The 21,208-nt window shown below is 43.5% G+C and overlaps 1 protein-coding gene across 1 annotated transcript in view; it reads right to left on the bottom strand.

Annotated features, from left to right (window-relative positions):
• Window positions 1–19,088, bottom strand: part of ABHD1 (abhydrolase domain containing 1) — a 49,572-nt gene extending 30,484 nt beyond the window's left edge. The window contains exons 1-2 of the mRNA XM_029596317.1: window positions 18,768–19,088; window positions 3,434–3,594 (exon numbers count right to left, since the gene is read on the bottom strand). Coding sequence (XP_029452177.1) covers window positions 3,434–3,594; window positions 18,768–18,890 — 284 coding nt within the window. The 5' untranslated portion in view covers window positions 18,891–19,088. The remainder of the gene's footprint in view (window positions 1–3,433; window positions 3,595–18,767) is intronic.
• Between the last annotated feature and the right edge of the window lie 2,120 nt (window positions 19,089–21,208).

Here is a 21,208-nt window from a genome sequence, read left to right as displayed (position 1 = left end):
ATGCCACAACCTTCTCCTTGAAACGTGCTCTAATATATTTGATCTTTGTACCATATAATACTTTTTCTATTGTCTTATGTTAATTATTACATTTACCTTATTCTGTTTTTTTCCCTATGACCTCTATTGTTTCATTGTATTAGTGTACTTTCATAGTATAAAATCTATAATTATCATGTTCCGTTGACATCTCTTCCTCCAAATTACCATGCACCCTGTTCCATGTATTGCGTTAAGTTCCTTGTAAACCGATATGATGTATCTATGAATACTGGTATATGAAAGCTTTTAAATAAATAAAAATAAATAAATAGGTGTGCTGATTTAACAGAGGGTATTGTAAGTATTCCTGTATTGGCTGATCTCAAGTTTCTCTGGGGTTGGTGTAGTCTGATCGCCATGTTTAGCCACTCTGTTTGTTCTCCATAAATTATTTTAAGTAAGATGCATAATACTTTATACTGAATTTGATATCTAACAGGTAACCAATGAAGATTTTGTAGCACGGGTGTAATGTGATTGCTCCTTTTTGTCCCTGTTAAAATCCTAGCCACAGTATTTTGTAAAATTTGTAAAGGACGTATAGTTGAATCAAGTAAGCCTAAAAGCAGTGAGTTACAATAGTCGATGCTTGAGAAAATTAAAAGTTGTAAAAAACTGTTCTAAAATCTTCTTCTGTTAAAAGTAAGCCATTTTAAGCCATCTGAATATCATTAGTTTACCATAACCTTCTCTAATTTTTGCTGTGATATTTTTTTTGAGGTGGCGTTCTGTATCAATAAGAACACAAGAAATTGCCATGCTGGGTCAGACCAAGGGTCCATCAAGCCCAGCATCCTGTTTCCAACAGATGCCAAACCAGGCCACAAGAACCTGGCAATTACCCAAACACTAAGAAGATCCCATGCTACTGATGCAATTAATAGCAGTGGCTATTCCCTAAGTAAACTTGATTAATAGCCGTTAATGGACTTCTTCTCCAAGAACTTATCCAAACCTTTTTTGAACCCAGCTACACTAACTGCACCAACCACATCCTCTGGCAAGAAATTCCAGAGCTTTATTGTGCGTTGAGTGAAAAAGAATTTTCTATGATTAGTCTTAAATGTGCTACTTGCTAACTTCATGGAATGCCCCCTAGTCCTTCTATTATTCGAAAGTGTAAATAACCGATTCACATTTACTCGTTCAAGACCTCTATCATATCCCCCCTTAGCCGTCTCTTCTCCAAGCTGAACAGCTCTTCAGCCTTTCCTCATAGGGGAACTGTTCATCCCCTTTATCATTTTGGTTGCCCTTCTCTGTACCTTCTCCAACGCAACTATATCTTTTTTGAGATGCGGTGACCAGAATTGTACACAGTATTCCAAGTGCAGTCTCACCATGGAGAGATATAGAGGCATTTTGACATTTTCCATTTTATTAATCATTCCCTTCCTAATAATTCCTAACATTCTGTTTGCTTTTTTGACTGCTGTAGCACACTGAGCCAATGATTTTAAAGTATTATCCACTATGATTCCTAGATCTTTTTCCTGGGTGGTAGCTCCTAATATGGAACCTAACATCGTGTAACTACAGCAAGGGGTATTTTTCCCTATATGCAACACCTTGCACTTGTCCACATTAAATTTCATCTGCCATTTGGATGCCCGATCTTCCAGTCTTGCAAGGTCCTCCTGTAATGTATCACAATCCGCTTGTGATGTAACTACTCTGAATAATTTTGTATCATCCGCAAATTTGATAACCTCACTATTCCAAGGTCTCTAGCCTGGTCAGTTAGTTTTATCGTACTGGATCAGACCAAGGGTCCATCAAGCCCAGTATCCTGCACCCCAGAAATGTTTCCAGTGCCATGTCTTTATCTGGATAAATTCTGTGTGGGGGGGAAAAAAAGTTGCCCCCACAAAATTTATCCAGGAAGTGAGGAGAAATACTCAAATCCTGGATTTTGTCCAGCTAACTCCAAAAGCTAGCAAGACAAACTCTTTGTCCCTTTGAATACTGACTTCATGGTGTTCTTTTTAAATAAACAAGCATTAACAAAATGTTGTTTATTGTAACATCTTTTGGACTGTTTCCCTAAATGATTTACATCTACTATAATAGATGGTAATACAGACAGGGGAAAAAAAAAGAGGAGGAATAGTAGACTGAGTGAAGAAGGGACTTCATTTAAGAGCTCAGTCATAACCCATTCAGTGACAGCACCCAACAGAAGCTTCTCCAGGTATCGCTTCTAGGTATCGATGCTTTACCTGCTTCTTTAGAATAAAAGTGTACCTGTATATTCTATGTAAAACAGTGCTCTGGGGAACTCAACAAATAAAATGGTTTTATCTGCATTTAATGGGGCAGGAAGCGGAGGATATTCTCAGAATACAGTGGCACTCTGGAAATAAATGGCATCGGTGAATCTCTTCAAATCTGACCTTTGTATTAGTGGGCCTGAGCTTGCTTTAAAGCTTATTTAATTGCAATCAGACCCTCTAGTTTCAGTGCTCAAATTGGTGCCATGTATATATCATATAATGTGGGGTAGCAGAAAGCTCCAGGGATGGATTTTAGCCTTTGCTGCCCCTAAGCAACTCCCCCCCCCCCAACTTCCAACTCCCTTCCAGCCCCTTAATCGACTTCCGATTTCCAACCCATACACAGATGGACTTCTGATGTCCCAGACGTCCAATCTGATTGCCTCTCCCAACCCCTCTCCAAGTGAAAGGCCGATTCCTCTGCTCGAGGACTAGAATTCCCATCCCTACCCCTCTGCAGACCTCAAGGTTCTAGCTCCAGCTCCAGTTCTGCTGTTACAGGGACAGAGTCAGGTCGGGCTGTGCCCTCACGTCCCTGCTCAAAGCCTAGAGGCCCAGCCTGACTGTGTTCCTGTGCTCACTTCCTTTTTATAACAGTGCAGCCAGAGCCCTGAGGTCTGCAGAGGAGCAGCAGATAGGAAAGGATTGCAGTCCCAGGCAGGAATTGGATTGGGAATGGTGGGAGGAGGAGGAGTAGCAAGATTAGAGGTGCATGGGGCAGGAACTTTGTCGCACTCAAAACTGTGACACCTTAGGCACAGGCCTAGTGGAAAATCCAGATGTGGGCACTATTAGTGCGTATGCACAAGCACATGATAACAGCAGGGTTGCCTTCTCCATACTGAAGATGAAAATCAAAATTCAATGATCAAGAAGAGCTACGCAGCTTTTTTTTTTAGGAAACATTGAAGTAAAGATCCAATAAATCAAGTTCGGAGAGTCAGAATGACACGTATGGTGTACAATGATTATTTTCACATCTGGAGTTGCTAAAATTGGTTCCATTTTTCTCCACTCCAAGAACAGATAAACCATGACACTAGGCACAATATCCTCTTCATCCTCTCATTCTCCCCACTCTTCCAGTGACTTCTGAGGCATACGCTCATAGTACTTACTTTCTGTATGAAACCTGAGGCTTGGATTTCAGGATAACCCTAAAGACAGTCTGGAGCCGTCCCCCAAAACACCAAGGTGTAGGATAGAACTTCTCTGTCACAATGGGGCAATACTTCTCCAAGAAAGAGTGGAACGTTGTCCCCGTCACCAGCCGGGGCCTCTGGGGAAAACATAAATTGAAGAGACGGTGAGGAAACCACCAAATAGATAAATCAACACATAAAGAGACTAACATTACATAGCTGCAAGTGTACACCGTGTGTTCGGTATGCAAAATCTCATCTACCCTCACGTCTTCTTCCTTAAAGCAATGCATGCAATTCACAATAGCATTTATTTCAACTCGGCACAGAAGCTCTCGGTCACAGAGAATAAGCACCATTTCTGTTTTTTGTCTTTCATCCAAACAATTGCCTCCTGCTCCTTTGGGCTTCCAGCTGAACTGGAAATTGGTAGCTGATGCCTTTGTTCGTTAACTACCTGGGAATTTTATCCCATTTTCCAGTCAGCCGAGGGCCATGCACCATGGCTCCTTCTGGAATCCCACAGTCATGGGCCTGTAAATCCGGATACTGGGTGTCATCATTGCACAAGGACTACGATTCTCTCTCCATCTCAAAGGCTGCGAATCCTGCCTCCACAGCATGCCCTGAGCTGGGAATCAAATCTCGGTCCCTCTCTATCCTGGTGCGCAGCACTGCCACTGAGCAATCAGACCAGCCACAGTTTTGTTTCGTGCAATGGAATTATGTTATAGACCCCAGCAACGGGGAGTATCGCTTTAAAAATTATTTTCCTCGGCAGGACCCATGGGTACTTAAGTGCTTGAAGAGTTTGTAGTTGCAAACTTCCCGCCGGGAATAATAAACATCTCATGCATACTTTGCCTGGAAGACCACAGCAACAGCCCAGCCCTATCCCTTTTTCCCTGCTTTGGAGGGGGGGGGGGGTGCAGAGATATTTTCTTATAGAAAAAAGCCTTTTGAACATAAGTATTTACCTACAGAAAAATGTCCTTTGAAAAATTCCTCTCAAAGCATCACACATTTTTTGTTGCTGAGTTTCTCTCACTTCTACAAGAAAAACAATTAGTATTTGCGACATTTGGCCCATGTATGATACGGAGTCATTAGCCAATGGCAAGGCCCCTTCAACAATGCTCGCTGACATCACTATGCAGCCATGCACGTAATGAGATGTGTAAACAAAGCTCACATATTGTTAGTCTTTATTCAGTGCTCTCTGATTTTTTGCTACATAAAATACAGTGGAATGTGTGAGTTGGAATCTATTTTGGCCAAAATCTAATCTTCACAGTACTGTCTTTGTTCGTAGATGCATTGTACAAAGCACAAAAAAAGAAGACTTCAGAAAATGTCCACTGCATCAGAAAAAGCTCTACCAGGGTTCTACTATCATAACATTCTTCATTCTCCTCAGATTCAGTCAGGTCTCCATGCAGAATCCTTGCATTTTCCTGTTTCTGTATTTCTTTGTTTATGGATCCAGTTCCAATCTGGCCTCATGGTTATGGTACAGAACAAGTTAGAAGCAGTCAGAGGACATGAGTGAGTTCAAGATTCCCCTCTACTACGATCTCTATGAGCTTGGACAATTCACTTTTATCTCCCTTGAAGTTGACCCTGCTGGGTCAGATCAAGGTCCATTGAGCCCAGCATTCTGTCTCCAACAGTGGTCAGTTTGGGTCGCAAGTATCCATCAGATCCCCAATAGTTGATCTATTTCTTGAATCACACAATTGTTTTGGTACAAGAAAGCTAAATAAAATGTACAACAAAAAATCCTTTACGTAATTTGTATGTAACCCCATATTAAAAGTTTATTCATTGGAAAAGGCTAATTTGGCTCTTTGTATGAATAAATCTCTGATACTCCTGCATATTTTGAATCAGATTTTTATTTTATTGGCTGGTTTTTTTTTGTAGTAGACATTAGCAGTACACAAAAAATGGCCAATTTGTTTCAGTTTCCATTCCTTTCAGAGATTTCTGAAGTAATTGGTTTATAAATAACATGAGAAATCTGTGCGTAAAAAAAGTGCTAAATGACATACACTGGTTATTATTGTATTTAGGGAACCATAATGAATACTTTCACATAACAGCTCTATTGATATTCCATGATCTCAACCAACAAGTAAATTAACATTACAAGCGATAGGTTCTCTCAACAGCAAGTATTAATTGTTAATTTTCAAAGGACATAATAGGTCCTAGACTTCCAGTGGCTGACTTTAAGAAAATTAATGATGAGGTTAAGAAAGCTTCTTTAGGAATAGCGATTCCAAGAAGGTAGAAAGGAACTATAGACAGCAACAGAAAGGAACACTGAAATACAACAAATCATTGCATCAGATAGGTTAGTAAGGGGAAGAGAATGACATAGAGACCCCTATGATTTAATAAAATAGTAGAAGAAAACGAGCAACAAACAGCATTCAAGAAATAGAACAGAAACAGGAGGAGGACAGAAAATATTACAAGAGAAACAAAAGGCAAGCAAGAAGGGCAATTAGAGAGATGAAGGAATATATTGCCCAATCAATAAGACAGAGGATAAACCCTCTTTAGATATATACGTGAAAAGAAGAAGACCAAAAGAGGAATTGTAGGAATGTGCAAGAGAAAAATCTTAATTTCATATTTTTCGTTTCGGGAGGGGAGTGTTCAAGAACCAGTTGGTTAAATGCTTATTTCAGTTTGTTTGCTGAACTGTAACACATTAATAACAATTTTAAAGACTCAAAATTTAAAAACGAAAATGCTTCCCTCCCCCAGGCCCCTTACCTCATCCGTGGGCTCTCCAAGGATGAGAGGGGCAGGAGCGACCCCCAGTCACTCCTGCTCCACTGGTTCTGGTTAAAAAACTGGCAGCAGTACCAAGGACATCCAGCACCAAGTTGTTTCATGGCTCTACTGCTTTATAGCCATAGAACAATTTGGCACTGGCCGGCCCTGAAAGTTTTCCTATTTTTAAACTGAAACCAAAGAGGCAGGAGCAACTAGAGATCGCTCTTGCCACTTTCATCTTCAAAAAGCCTGCAAAAGGGATTTTGTTTTAGCAAACAATGAACAATATCTGCTAATAGCACTCCCTATTTGCTAAAATGAAAAATCCCAAATTTTGTAGGTTTTCAGAGCTGCCAAGTCATTTGGTTTGTTTGAAATGAATCAAACTGAAAGTGAGCTTTCGGTTCGGATTCCCCATTCATTTCAAACAAATGCACAACCCTAGGGAACAGTAAGAATTAAAGGGGAGGATGGGATTAGTAACGAGGGGGATCAGAAGAAAACAGCTTATAAAAGTAGTTTTGCTGAATATTCACGCTACAAGGAGAGGGTGAAGGAATAAAAGGCAAAGACATAAGGAACTGTGGAGGGAACACACTATCATTTACTGTGCAGACAGTATTCAGTGTACCGGCACAACTGGAAGTAAAACAAGCAATGGGACGTGATGGGTTACATCGCAGATCACTGCAGGAAGTAGAGGTTGTGGTGCTGACTGTAACCCTTACAGCTGTATTGAATTTATCACCTGAAACAGGAGAAGTTCAAAGAGACTGAAGAGTAGAAGTAGTACTACTCTGCAAGGGTGGAAACAAGAACAAAGTGGAAAATTACAGATCTGGAAGTTTAATATCAGTGATGGGCATAGTGCAGTACCTTGAGGACAGTGAGTTATATAGTGATAAGCAACAAAAGTTCACAAGTGGAAACTACTGCCAAACAAACTTGACCGATTTCTTTGATGAAGTTACCCGAGTAACAGAGCGGGGGGGAGTGCAGTGAATGTGGCTATCTACATTTCAGTAAGGCCGCTCACACTGTACCACATAGAAGACTGGTGAGCAAGCTAGCAAAACCGGGAGGTGGCAAAAAATATAAACCAGGCAAGAAGCTGATTGACTGTCACTCTCTGAGGCCTGTTGCTCAAAGGGGGGTTCACATTAGGAAAGAGAAAGTGACCAGGATGAGTGCTAGGTTCAGTCCTCTTTAATATCTTTATAAATAACATTGGCGAGGCTTACAAGGGAAAGTGCGCCTATTTGCAGATGATATGAAAATTTGCCAAAGAGGGCAGATAAGTTGGAAGATGACCTTAGAAAACATGAAAAAAAAAATGTTCAAAGATAAAGCAGCTACACTTTAATAAAAAAAAAATAAAAAAAAAATGTAATATCATGCATTTGGGATACAGGAATCCAATGACCAAACACCTTTCTGTAGATAAAGGACTAGCGATCAGCAAACAAGAAAAGAGATCTGGGGTGCATCATCTCTGACGACTGTAAAGGAGCCTGGCAGGGTGACAAAGAAGTTTGAGAAAGCCAATAGTAAACTTGTACATAAAGCATTAGAAAGAGGAAGCAATATTAACTTTCTACAGATTTCTGGCAAGACCGCACCCTTAGTACTGTGTTCAGTTCTAGTGGCCATGTCTGCCATTGATCAGGCAGAGGAAATTTAAGAGGGCCACCAAAATGGTAAATGGCCATACTGCATTTTAAGATGTAAACCATTTCGAGTCATCTTTTTTTTTTTTTTTTTGGGGGGGGGGGGGGGGGGGTTAGTGGGGAAGAGGCAATAAATAAGAACAAATGAGAGATATACAGTATATATTGACATGACTTGACATAACATGAGGAGGCTTTGAGATTAAGGCAAAGGTGGAATTGAATCAGCACTATTTCCCCTCTATCCAAGGAGGGGCAGATGGTCCTCCCGTCTGTTCTGAATGCTCGGTGAGGGGGGAGATGCCTGTACTGCCTGGGGATTCCTGCCTCAGGATCCTGGTCACACATGGGACAGAACGAGCCTGCAACACTAGGGAGTTGTTTAGCGCCATAAGCCACACGCCTGCAGCCCCTTATCACAGGGCTTCTTTCTGCGTCACCACTCTACTATGGAGGTCCCCTGTGGCCTCACTCCTTTTCCCACCCAGTCCTCTGTTACTCACCACCTCTGCAGGGGCTGATGAAGAGCTGCTTAATTCTGCCGTTCAGCTGCCGACTTCCTCTCTTATTTTGTTTTAAACTTTATGTTGGACAGCAGAGGTAGACACAAAAAAAGGAGGTGAAGGACAGGATGAGGGAGGAGAGAGGTATTAAAATATCCCCCCAAGGCAGAATGCTAGCCCAAACTGTCCAGCTCCCTAAGGCACTCAGCCTGTGAAACCCTTTGCTCTCAGGGAGATCAAAGCAAAACTGGGATCATTCCACAAGCATGCACACCACCAGGTGTTCCCCGAGATGCCCTCTCAACTGGGGAAAAATCAGCCCCATAAGACTGTTGCCCAGGAGCCAAAGTTGTTCAGCCTGGCCAAATCCTTTCTTGCCCACAACTTCTGAAGACAGAGACTATTGGGAACTCCCCTATACCTATAAGTGGGGTCATAGGGAAAATCAAGGTGATATGTCCTCTGTCTCCAACAGCTGCGGAACAGGAAATCTCACTAGTTCGGACTGGTTTAGCAGGAAGAAAAAGGAAATGTGTTGGTGTTCTAGGGCTTGATTTAATATCAGAAGTGTTGCCTTTTTATAGATAAGATTGTTGCTGTTTGAATTCTGGGAGTCAGTGCTGTTTTGGTATGGCATGTTTGCTATATCAGTTCTGAGTGACTTTTTTTTTTTTTTTTGCAGATTCTTGTGTTTCTTCACAAAATGCCAGGTAATGGAAACAGTTTGTGCCACTGAGTTAACAGAAGTGTTGTTCTTTCACTTGCAATTACAACTGTTTGCAATGTGTTCCTTTGAGAAACCCAGATAGCGGTGAAACAAAAAAAAAACAACATTCTTTGCCAAGGAGTTTATTATTTTATTTTCTATTTATATTTAGTAGAAGAGACAATTTTTCTTTTAAATTTCAGTTTTGCTTTAATGTGGGCTCTTTGTTGGATATTACATTTAGGGTTCCAATACACAAAAAAGCTTTTAGAGAAAACAACGTTTTGAGTGTTTTGTTTTCTGACTAGTTCCACTTCATTTATATTACACTTTTCGGCAATTCAAAGCAGATTACATTCAGGAACTGTAGGTATTTCCCTGTCCCCAGAGGGCTCACAATCTAAGGACTAGATTTATCAAAATATCGCATGCGATAGGAAGAGGGGCGTGTTTTATAGCAATAGCCTATTTATTGCAATCTGCATTATCTTAGCACTTCGCATAGGTATTACTGCAAAGCGTGTTCACTTTTTCGCACTTTGCGGTAATACCTGCATAATTCCATTTTCCTACTTGCAAAGTGCTCATTTCACCACTAGAGGAGGGAGAGAGGGAGACAGAGTCTATCTTGTAGAGGTTAGCTATTTATGCAACTATAAGAGGCCCACCTAGTAACATGAGGCGAGGTTTACGTAGTAGGGTAGGGGTTAGGGGGCCACTTTGACATGCAGAGTGAGACGTATGAAGAGAACAGTGCACTCTTGTGAAGATTTGATGTCTTTCCGAGTGTGGAAACTCACATAACGATGAGATTTGTACAATGTTCTCTCAACCTAGCTTGACGGACTCACTAGGCTACTCCTTCATGATTACAGAGGAGAGGGCTCATAGGACTATGCATTAGCCATTTTCCCTCCTATTTTTAGAGATTTTAAAGTGATTTTGGATCTATTAAGTAGTAAGAGGGGAGGCTCTCTCCTATTATTGCACGTGCTAATTTCCTTTATTTGCGAGCACTTCCATTTGGAGGTTCACTGCCAAGTTTTTATACCACATGATTTCTGACACATATTTGTATTATATGTAAATATGAAACACAATACAAGTTGTAATGAAAACGAAAATTTTAAACACTCGGGCTAGCGATTTAATAGGTATGTGTTAGGATTCCGGGCCAATACAAATTGCAAATTGTTATTTAGATAGATAGATTTTACATACACACACACATAAATAGGAAACGAGGAAACTCAGTGCTAGATCACAAAAATATGGAATTATAAATATTTATAGAAGCTTACACAAAATTTAAATGACATAGAAAAACATTAAAAAAAAAATAAAAAAGCTAAGTAGCAGCACATAATGAAAAAAACCAAATGAACCTGTGTTTTTAGAGATAATAAGTCCTTATAGGATTCCTGTAGGGCAGGGGTCAGGAACCTTTTTGGCTGAGAGAGCCATAAACGCCACATATTTTAAAATGTAATTCCATGAGAGCCATACAATATGTTTAAAACTAAATACAAGTAAATGTGTGCATTTTATGTAAGATCACACTTTTAAAGTACAATAAGTCTCTGAAAATATTACACCAGGCCTTAAGACACCAATACATCTCCTATTAGGAAAACGGACCAAGTCAGGCTGCTATAGAGTCCTACACAGAAACTACACGCCAGCAGAAACCCTCACCTGAATCACGTGCTGCCCTCACCTAACATAGAATAAAGAGACCAAAACGCATAACAAGAAGCATGCAGAAAAAAATGAATTGGAAACTGCAACAAGCCAGAGTCTCTGTATGCAGTGTAACAAAGGAAAAAAGAAACATCACCCATCCTTATATAACAAATCAAATATAAAATCATCAGCAGTAAAACTGTACTAACAAAAAGCTGATGAGTGGAATATCTGTACTAACAAACAGCTGATGAGTGGAATAACTGTACTAACAAACAGCTGATGAGTGGAATATCCAATAATTAAAAACTCATATAAAACATTTCCAGATACCAATAAAATATTTCAAAATAGCAGACACAAAGACCCAGTAATGAAAAATAATAAGGATACAAAATTTTTTTTGCTCTGCATACCTGGGAATGTTTGATATCCAGGTGTCCTGAGATTGTTCTGAATTAGCAGGAGGTGGGGTGGTTTGCTTGGAACTTTCTCCTCTCTCAGTCACATACCAGCGCTCTCTCTCACACTGGCTCTCAATGACACACCTATACACACATGCTCTCAGTACTCACATATACACATGTTTTTTCTCTCTCACTTATATAGGCTCTTAATTACACATTTACACACATGCTGTCTATCTTTTCACGCTTACACACACACACAGGCTTTCAATCACATAAATACATGCTGTCTTTTTCTCTCACACACAGACTCTCATTCACATGCTTACAAACATGACCTCTCTTTCTCTCATTTACACACAGGCTCTCAATCACATACTCACATGCTCCCTCACCTAAATCAGCTCTCAATCACACACAGACACACATGGTCTCTCTCTCTCATTTAAACACAGGCTCTCAATCACATACTCACATGCTCCATCACCTAAACCAGCTCTCAGTCACACACAGGCACACATGATCTCTCTCTTACTTATACACACAGGCTCTTAATCATACATACACATGATTTCTCTCACACACAAAGGATCTCAATCATACACACATACTCATTCACACAAACAGGTTTTCAATCACAAACTTACACATACAGGTTCCCAATGGTAAACTTACATTCATGCTCTCTCTCTCTCACAGGCAGGCTCTCAATCACAGACATACTCTCTTTCACATGTACAGGCTCTCAATCATTCACATACATGCAATCTCTCATACACACACACACACAGAGCCCCCCCCCCCCCCGCGGCCCGGAAGAGGAAGTGGAGTGTATCGGGTGCCTGCGCGGCAAGAAGAGGCCACGCTAGTGCGCTGGGCATCGGCCCGAAGAAAAGAAGACTGCAGCGCGGCTCGGAGGAAAATGAAGAGCTTCAACCGTGGCCGATGGGACTCCGCCTCCGCGAGGGCTGAAAATGAAGAGGTTAGCGTTGGGAGGAGGCTGCTGCTGCCGCGAGTTCCCGGGGTGGGGGAGAGAGAGAGTGAATAAGCGAGCAAACACAGCTCGCTCATTCACTCTCTCTCCCCCCCCCCCACCCCGGGAACTCGCGGCAGCAGCAGCCTCCTCCCAACGCTAACCTCTTCATTTTCAGCCCTCGCGGAGGCGGAGTCCCATCGGCCGCGGATGAAGCTCTTCATTTTCCTCCGAGCCGCGCTGCAGTCTTCTTTTCTTCGGGCCGATGCCGCGCGCACTAGCGTGGCCTCTTCTTGCCGCGCAGGCACCCGATACACTCCACTTCCTCTTCCGGGCCGCGGGGGGGGGGGGGGGGGGGGGAAGAAGAGAGCACGCCGGTGCCGCTGACTCCAGCTGTCCTGCCGCGTTCCGCCCGGGCTGACAGCATTTTAAGCCCGGGCGGAGGAGGACCGGGGAGCAGCTGGGTCAGCGGGAAAGTGTGGCGACTGTCTGCGAGCCAGATGCAGCCCTCAAAAGAGCCATATCTGGCTCGCGAGCCATGGGTTCCCGACCCCTGCTGTAGGGAGTATATTTAAATCTACAGGATATCTATAGATAGATATCTATTTATATAGATATATAAATTTCTCAACATTCTTGAACCGCAGATCATCATTTTCACATGTGCAGGTGAATCTTTAGCTTTGCATCCCCACCTTCCTCCCCTAGATTTTGATAATTAAACTCAATAATTATGATGACCCCTCTCCTCCAACCCTCCCGGAATTAGACATCACATTTTTAAACATTAAATTCACATTTGATCTCAGCCGCATGGATTACTGCAGCTAAGCACTCAGAGGAGACACAGACCCCAAATAAAAATAAATGGTTAGATAAAATCAGGTCAACCTTAGCTATGGAAAAGACAGAGACAGAAAAAAACCTCCACATATTGCTTTCTGGATGCCCCTTTTAGACTATATGGATCAGATCAAAAGTGATAGTGGACCCAGACTGTAGTCCACCTGCTTTTGTCTAGTGAATACCCATGGACAGTGAATGTGTCATGTGCATGACTTAGATGCTTTGTGGCGATACATGGGCTCCCACTATGTATTGGCTGGGTCACAGCAAATCTTTAGATTGAATTCTTGTTCACTTGGGCTTCTCCACCTATGTAGGTGTAAATTATTGCTGTACAATACATAAATGCTTGTCGAGCTGTCATATGCAGGCGCTAGTATTCATCACATAAATAAAAAGTGAAAACAAATATAAGTATACACACATACACACTGGAATTTCATTGAAATAAATGCTTTGAAATCTATTGAGCTCCTCTAAAAGCAGAAAAGTCTGAAAATTCAGAGTTATGGCCATCCTTGTATCTGTAACTGAACACCTTTTCACACTATTACATTACATTACAAAATTTTATCCAAAACACATTTTGAGCAAACAAATTTCATAATGCCAGGAAATGTCAAAACGGATCAGAACACTGAGGCACACAATGAAAAAATGAAGAAACTTTTCCATATTAAAAAAAACTCACATAACAGCGGGCATGCTTGAAAATATGAGCAATGGCACTAAGGGCCAGATTTAATTTTTAAACCAAATCAGGGCAAAATAAAAAGTGTTAAAAACCTGCAAAGTTAATTCACTTGCACAGTTCTGAAATATGCTTTTTTTTTCCCCAAAGAACTTTATTTCCTTCCACTTCTGGAAAAAAGTTTCACAGAATAAAATTGCGCAAGCCAAGGCTTCTACACGAAGCACTGTGGGACTTTTGCTCAATTCTCAAAATGTAGCACTTTTGGGCAAAAGTCCTTCTACTTTGAAATGAAGCCAACAACATTCCTGGTTAGTTTCCCTTTGAAACTTAGTTGCAAGTTACACCCCTATACTTGCAAACCACACCAGCTATTCAAAACTGCCCAACAGATTTGTAAAGGAAAAACAGTTAGGGTTTGTAAATCACACAAATGGGGTGGAATAATGTCAGAGGAAACCACTTTGAATGTAAACTTCCAGAGGGGTAGCTGTGTAAGAATGACAGGGGGGGGGGGGGGGGGTGTCGGTGGCACATTATAGACCCGGTGGCACTCCGGTTGGGAAACACTGGGTTAGTCTCTAATGTGCCACAGAAACAAAAAAAAGTGTCCTCACTACCCGAGGCCCAGATCCAGACCAGCACCTGGGCACTGCTCTCAGCAACAAGAGGTACCAGCAATGGCTCTTAAAAGGTATGGGAACTCCTTTCTGAGAACAAAGTGTAATCATGCACGTCTCTTCTTCCTAGCTAAAGAATGTAATTAATGGGAAGATGCAAAGCATGGACAGCTGAGCCTAACTTTGTGCAGCACACACAGTGCATCCAGTACCTCTCATCTACCCCCTCCCCCTGAGCTTCCAGTTTATGTCCTTTCCTTAGGCTGAGTGACAGCAGATATCACTCACTCTGACTGTTGGGGGCAGCACAATGGAGGAGCTCTGGCTGCCAAATGTAGCTATCAAGCAGGTCTATCCAGTACCGAGCGGTAGGAAGAGCTGCGTTAGTGCCCGGCGCATCCGCGGTTGCCGCACACACAGTGCAGCTCACCTACCGCTCGATCCTGAACTATAATTTCATGCAAATGTAAACCGCGTCTAAGAAGGATCCGTGAAGCGTTAGGCCCGCGCAACCCATTTTACTGGATAGAGCGCCTATACAGTATCCTGGGTGCGCGGGCCTAACGCTTCACGCCACGCTGGTATCTGTCATTTCAAATGTCATTTGAAATGACAGATACCAGGAAGTCGGGACTGCCAGTCCCCCCTCCCCTCCTCCTGAAGCAGGGCGCGAAAAGCAGCCTTGCTCCGGGAGGAGGGAAGAAGGGACTGGCAGTACGAAGCGGCGAAGTGACTTACTTTTTGCAGCCCCCTCCGGACATCGGATGACCTCTCCTGCCTCCAGCTGCTCGCGAAGATGGACGCTCCAAAAAGTAAGTTGCTTCGCCGCTTCACACTGTCAGTGTCTCTTCTTCCCTCCCCCTTGAGCGGCCAATTGCACGCACAGGGGCCGCTTTCCCCCAAGCAGGCGTCCATCTTCGCCGGGAGGCAGGGGAGTCACGATCCGTTCTTGCTGATGGCCGGAGGGCTGCAAAAAAAAAAATAAGTCGCGCAGCGGGAGGCAGGAGAGGTTCGATGGGGGCTGCAAAAAGTAAGTTGCTTCGCCGCTTCACACTGTCAGTGTCTCTTCTTCCCTCCTCCCGAAGCAGGGCGCGAAAAGCAGCCTTGCTCCGGGAGGAGGGAAGAAGGGGCTGGCAGTATGAAGCGGCGAAGCGACTTACTTTTTGCAGCCCCCTCCGGACATCGGAGGGGGCTGCAACGTTTTTTTTCGCTTTTTTTTTTTTTTGCTTCGGGAGGAGGGGAGAGGACTGGGGCTGCCCCGGAGACCGGCACCCATGATCGCGGCCGGGGCAGGTGAGCGGGGGGCTGGGGGAAAGCTTGCCGCCTACCCTTACCCCTGCCTCTACCGCAGGGGTAAGGGTAGGCGGTAAGTTAGCAGGTTAAACGCGCGACAAAACTGCAGGGAAAGATAGCGATAGTCATGGCGCGGGTTACGGGATGCTAGGGAATAGCTAATTCGCTCGTTTGCATGCAATATACATGCCGCGTGCGGAAGGGGTTGGCTGGGGATTTTAGGACGCGGTAGGAGTAGGTTAAAGGGGATTCGGGATCGCAGGAAGGGATAACGCGGCCGGAAAGTGAGTAGAACGCGGCTTAGGAGCAGGTAAACGTGGCCGCACTTTACAGGATAGACCTGAAGGTAACTGAGCCAGCTGCTCATACCACATTGACTTCTCCCTTCTCCTGCACTTATTGAGAGAGAGAGAGAGAGAGAGAGAGAGAGAGAGAGCTGGTACACTGAGATAGGCTCATGTGTATCTCTGCCCCCTCTGCTCCTTTGTTTTAAAATCTAGAGGCTGGTGGAGCTTTCAGTTGTTGCCTAGCCCTTCTCCTTTGGCTATGTAAGTTCTCTACATGTCCACACTGCCTGCTCCATGGAGGTTGGCGAGCCAAACATTTTTGTTGAAGTAGGTGTGCCTTGAACTTGAAAAGGTTGGGTAACATAAGACTAACCAATTTATCGAGACACGAGCTTTCGAGGAACATTCGTTAGATGCATGATCCAAGGACATCTCCCCTTATCCTCAATGAGGGTGCTCAACTTTTCTCTGCAAAAAAGCCTAACTACATCTGACTGACTCACTGCCTGAGTCTTCTCCATAGCACTGAGGGCCTTTCAGTTCCTCTGTACTTCCTGTTTGAGCATTGAACGCTGAAAGGGAATATCCTGGGAGAAGACCCCAATCGGAGTATTTTAGGCCCTGCTTCGCCCTTCTACGGGTGCACGAGGAAGATTGGGGTCCTCTATTACCCATTCCAGTGGCCCTATTCATTTCTCTATAAGCCTTATGCATAACAATATAAATTCAATTGAAAACTCCATGACCCCGCAGGCTTTCTGTCCATGACCTACCCGGGTTGGGCCTGCTTCCTCCCCGCCAACATTCTAATCTTCAGCGACCACCCTTCGGCCTTCCCTCTGAGCCAGTGTTGATTCTTATCCCCAATGCCGGCACATCACTGGCGTTTGCTCAGCCACCCACTTGCTGCATGCCCCTGTGTGCACCTGTTTTTCCACCGAGGTTTCCGCAGCATCACATGTGATGCAGAAAGAGCCCGCAATGGAATGTTGCTTCCTACCTGTGCACTACAGACACTTCCTACCTATCTCCATGGGCTGGGGCAGGGAGAGGGGGAAGTGGCTGTATCCGCTGTCACTCTCTCAGCTCTTCTCTCACTTCTCGTGTATGTTCAGCACTATGCAGACTATGGCTCACAGCCCTTCTACCAGGCCTAAATGGGGAACTGGATTTTCTTTTCAGAGAGGAAGAACAGCTATCCTCAGCTCACTTTCCTTTCATGGGGGAAACTGAACCACCCACGGGCCATCATCCAATCCCCCTTTTTTTGTTGTTTGCTATCCCAGAGCAGCCCCCATCAGCTGGAGGCAGAAAACTGATGTTATCCTGCTATCCCAGAATATATATAGGCTCAGATGATGTCAGAAAAGGAAGTTCTCTGCCTCCACCAGCTGATGCAAGAGTGTAACCCACTTGTCTGGCAGGAAGAAAAAGAAACATACCTTATGTGTAGTTTATTTGTTTATCCTGATGTATTCATTCAAATATCTTCAATATGTCTTTCTGACGAGGTGCTGGCTGCAAAAAAAATATTACCACTTCCTGAAATCAGGCCCAGATTTAGGCACTGGCAACTTCCTAGGGCACCACATTTTGAAGGGACCAAATATTCTGGCTAAAGAAGAGCTTGCTGCCTCTTGCTTAAGGGTGGTGCAGACACAGCTATGCCACTCTGCATATGAGCACCAAAAACCTAAATATGGCCTTGCCTGGAGTCTTATGGTTTACCATTAGTTTTAATGGAGTGGAGGGTGAATTATAGCTAGTTGCCATAAAATCCTTTAAGTCAATACTATGGGACCCTGAATCACATTCTGTGAAACTCAGAGACTTCATCATCATTATCACCACACCGAGAGAGATAGTAACCAACAAAATAATAACAGGCACCAAACTTTAGAGAAATATGTAAACAGGTGGCAGAGGCTTGACATAGTTCTAATGGTTAAAAAAGATCAAACTAGGGATAGAGATTTGTAAATTTCAGCAATGTGGCTTGGGGGCTTAACCTGTGTAGAAAGAAAATAGTATAAGATAAAAAAGTGACCGACATAAAGAGGACAATTTTTAAAGTAATTTGTGTGTGTAAATTGATTCTGAAAATTGCAGCTCCTCAAGGCCATTAAGTACTTTAGGTGAATCTTCATCCTTGCACACTCCCCATTCCCCCCTTCATTCTAATAATATTCACAATGTTATAAACTGTTCTGTACATATATACACACAAAATAGGAAAGAGGCTGTGCAGTACATAAGATGAGGTGTGTAGTGTCAGGTGTTGCATGTTCTGACCTCACTGTCGGAGGATTGAAGCATAGGACTACCTATGTGATACAAAGCCAATGATAAGAAAATAGGTAGCCAAAGTACACAATTCCTCTGCCCAACTAGACAGGACTAATATACTTTCTACTGTGTAGCCATTCAAACTTGCAATAAGACCATCTTATATCGAAAAATAACTTCATTCTAATAATATTCACAAGTCAATGTTATAAACTGTTCTGTACAAAACAAACTACATGATTACATCAGAGAGACCTTAAAACATATACATCTGAGCAAATACAAGTTAAATGCTATCAAGGTCACACAACCAGTGATAGATACGACAATGGAAGCTGGGTTTTTTTTTTCTGATTTCACAGATCTGTGCCTAACCCCCAGTTTCACACACTGACAGCTCCTATCTAACTTTTCTAATGTGCGGCCAATGCAGAGCTAATTATCGCCAAGAGCGACTGAAAGAAACTTCTCATAGGGAAATACCCACGAATACAGCGATAGAATCGGGCATGGAAAGCCAGAGAGTTCCAGCAGAGACAGACTGATAACACATGCACTAACCTTCGGGACACACGTCCAGTAATAAAAGAGATACGCCGTGCTAAAGCCCAGCACCAAGGGGAAAGACCTGCCCCAGTTGTGAATCATCGTTTCAGACAGGAGCTGGGAATATTCAAACATCATTCCCGTCTCACACAAGGCGGTACGTGACAGCAACCTTCACAGACAGTTCAGTTCCTAATATTCGCAGGGATGCAGCCGGCTGTCACCCTTTCTCTCCCAGCTAGCATTTAACTTGCCGGCACTTCCTGGCCAGAGACGCAGCTTGCACCCAATGAATCCTATTGCAAGAAGGCCACGCCTCTATCATGAAGTCAAGCGCAGCCGCGAGCTACCCGTTTCTTTTGATGCTGAAAAGCGCGTGTAACCTTTTTTACAGGCGTTTCCTGGGACAGCCTTCCAATCGAGGACCCCCTCCAGTAGCCGCCATCTTTGTGAAGGGCAGTGTATGTGCCCTGACCTGCATGCTTCTTTGCTGTCTTCATTATCACCTCTTGTCAGTAAGAAAAATTAAGGTTAACTGACTATTGCGTGCTGTATTTGCTAGCTGAGATAGTATTTGTTCGCTTCTGTGCTGCAGAATTAAAGATCAACAGCAAAGGTGTAAGTGATACTTTTTTTCAAGGAATATTAGGGTTGCCAACTTTTCTGCAGACCAGGACTAGACACCTGCAAGGAAGGGGTGGTGGGCGTTGCAACGCCTCTCCTCATTGTCAGGACGATACAGTACTGTTAACCGGCATTTCGACGCACGTTTTCGACACGCTAGCTTTACCCTTTATTCAGTAAGGGGTAATAGCGCGTCGAAAACGCGTGTCCAACCCCCCGAGACTAATAGCGCCCACAATATGCAAATGCATGTTGATGGCCCTATTAGTCATTCCCGCACGATACAGTAAGTAAAATGTGCAGCCAAGCCGCACATTTTACTTTAAGAAATTAGCGCCTACCTAAAGGTAGGTGTTAATTTCTGCCGGCGCCGGGGAAGTGCACAGAAAAGCAGTAAAAACTTTGGGGCCTCCGACTTAATATCATGGCGATATTAAGACGGAGGCCCCAAAAGTTAAACATTTAAAAAAAAAAATGTAAAATGGGCCCGCGGCTCGCGGGTTGAAAACTGGATGCTCAATTTTGCTGGTGTCCAGTTTCCGAACCCGTGGCTGTCAGTGGGTTTGAGAACTGACACTGGCAAAATTGAGCGTCGGCTATCAAACTCGCTGACAGCCGCCGCTTCCATCAAAAAAGCGCTAGGGACGCGCTAGTGTCCTAGCCCCTCTTTACTGCGGGCCCTAATTTAAATAAATTGTTACTGAATCGCGCACACAGGAGAGTGGCCTATGCGCGCGCCGGGAGAGCGGGTGCTCGCCCGCTCTCCTTTGTGGTTTACTGTATCGGCCCATGTGTGTGTCTGTAAAAGGTGTGGAAGTATGTGGGTGTTCGGGGGGTGGCATGTGTGCAAGGCTGTAAGGTTTTCCTAGGTTTGGGGATGTGTGACAGTTTTTAAAAATATACAGGTCGATGCAATATCAACATGCTAAAATGTGCGTCCAAAATGGACACACTTTTTTTTAATGCATGCAGAATCACCTCTCCTGGGTGCTCGATGCAATAGGTAAATGAACCGCCATGCTAAAAAGGACATGCTAGGGATAAATTGTGGTCCCTAGTGTGTACATGGCATTGGGAGACCAGGAGAATTGGCTGTGTGCAGGTTAGGAAAACAGACTCCTTTTTATGAGCATCCATTTTCTTAACCTGCTTTTTTCCACAGTATTAAGTTGGAGGAACCATAGAAAAACAGTATTTTCTGCTTTTCTGTAAACATTTGGGGCTCCTCAAGACTTAAAACCAGCTCCAGGGCTGGCTTTAATTTTTGAGGGTAAAAATGTGCACGTCTGGCACACATTTATTTTTTACATAAGCGGGTACTAGATAATAGCCTCATCAACATGGCATTTACATGTGATGAGCGCTATTAGCTACACGCTGGTTTAGACACGCATTTAACTGTGCGCTAGCATGAGTGCACGGTAGTGCATCGGCCTGATGGATTGCAGGAGGGAACTGGACTTTATTTGATGGGCCCAGGACAGAGACTGAATAAATTGGGGTGGAGCATATTAATTGGTTGCATAGGGCAGCAAAAAAACTAGCACCAGCCTTGAGAGAGAGAGGGAGTGTGTGTGTTTGTCTCTTTGTGTCTGAATGAGAGAGAGAGTGTGTGTGTGTCTGTGTCTGAATGAGAGAGAGGGAGTGTGTGTGTGTCTGTGTCTGAATGAGAGGGAGAGATGTGTGTGTGTGTGTCTTTGTGTCTGAATGAGAGAGAGATGTGTGTGTGTGTGTGTCTTTGTGTCTGAATGAGAGAGAGGGAGTGTGTGTGTGTGTGTCTGTGTCTGAATGAGAGAGAGGGAGTGTGTGTGTGTGTCTGAATGAGAGAGAGG

Source organism: Rhinatrema bivittatum, chromosome 3 (genome assembly GCF_901001135.1).
Source record: "Rhinatrema bivittatum chromosome 3, aRhiBiv1.1, whole genome shotgun sequence".
In the NCBI taxonomy this organism is placed as follows: domain Eukaryota; kingdom Metazoa; phylum Chordata; class Amphibia; order Gymnophiona; family Rhinatrematidae; genus Rhinatrema; species Rhinatrema bivittatum.
The sequence above is the reverse complement of the archived record's forward strand: the minus strand, read 5'-3'. Positions and strand labels throughout refer to the sequence as shown.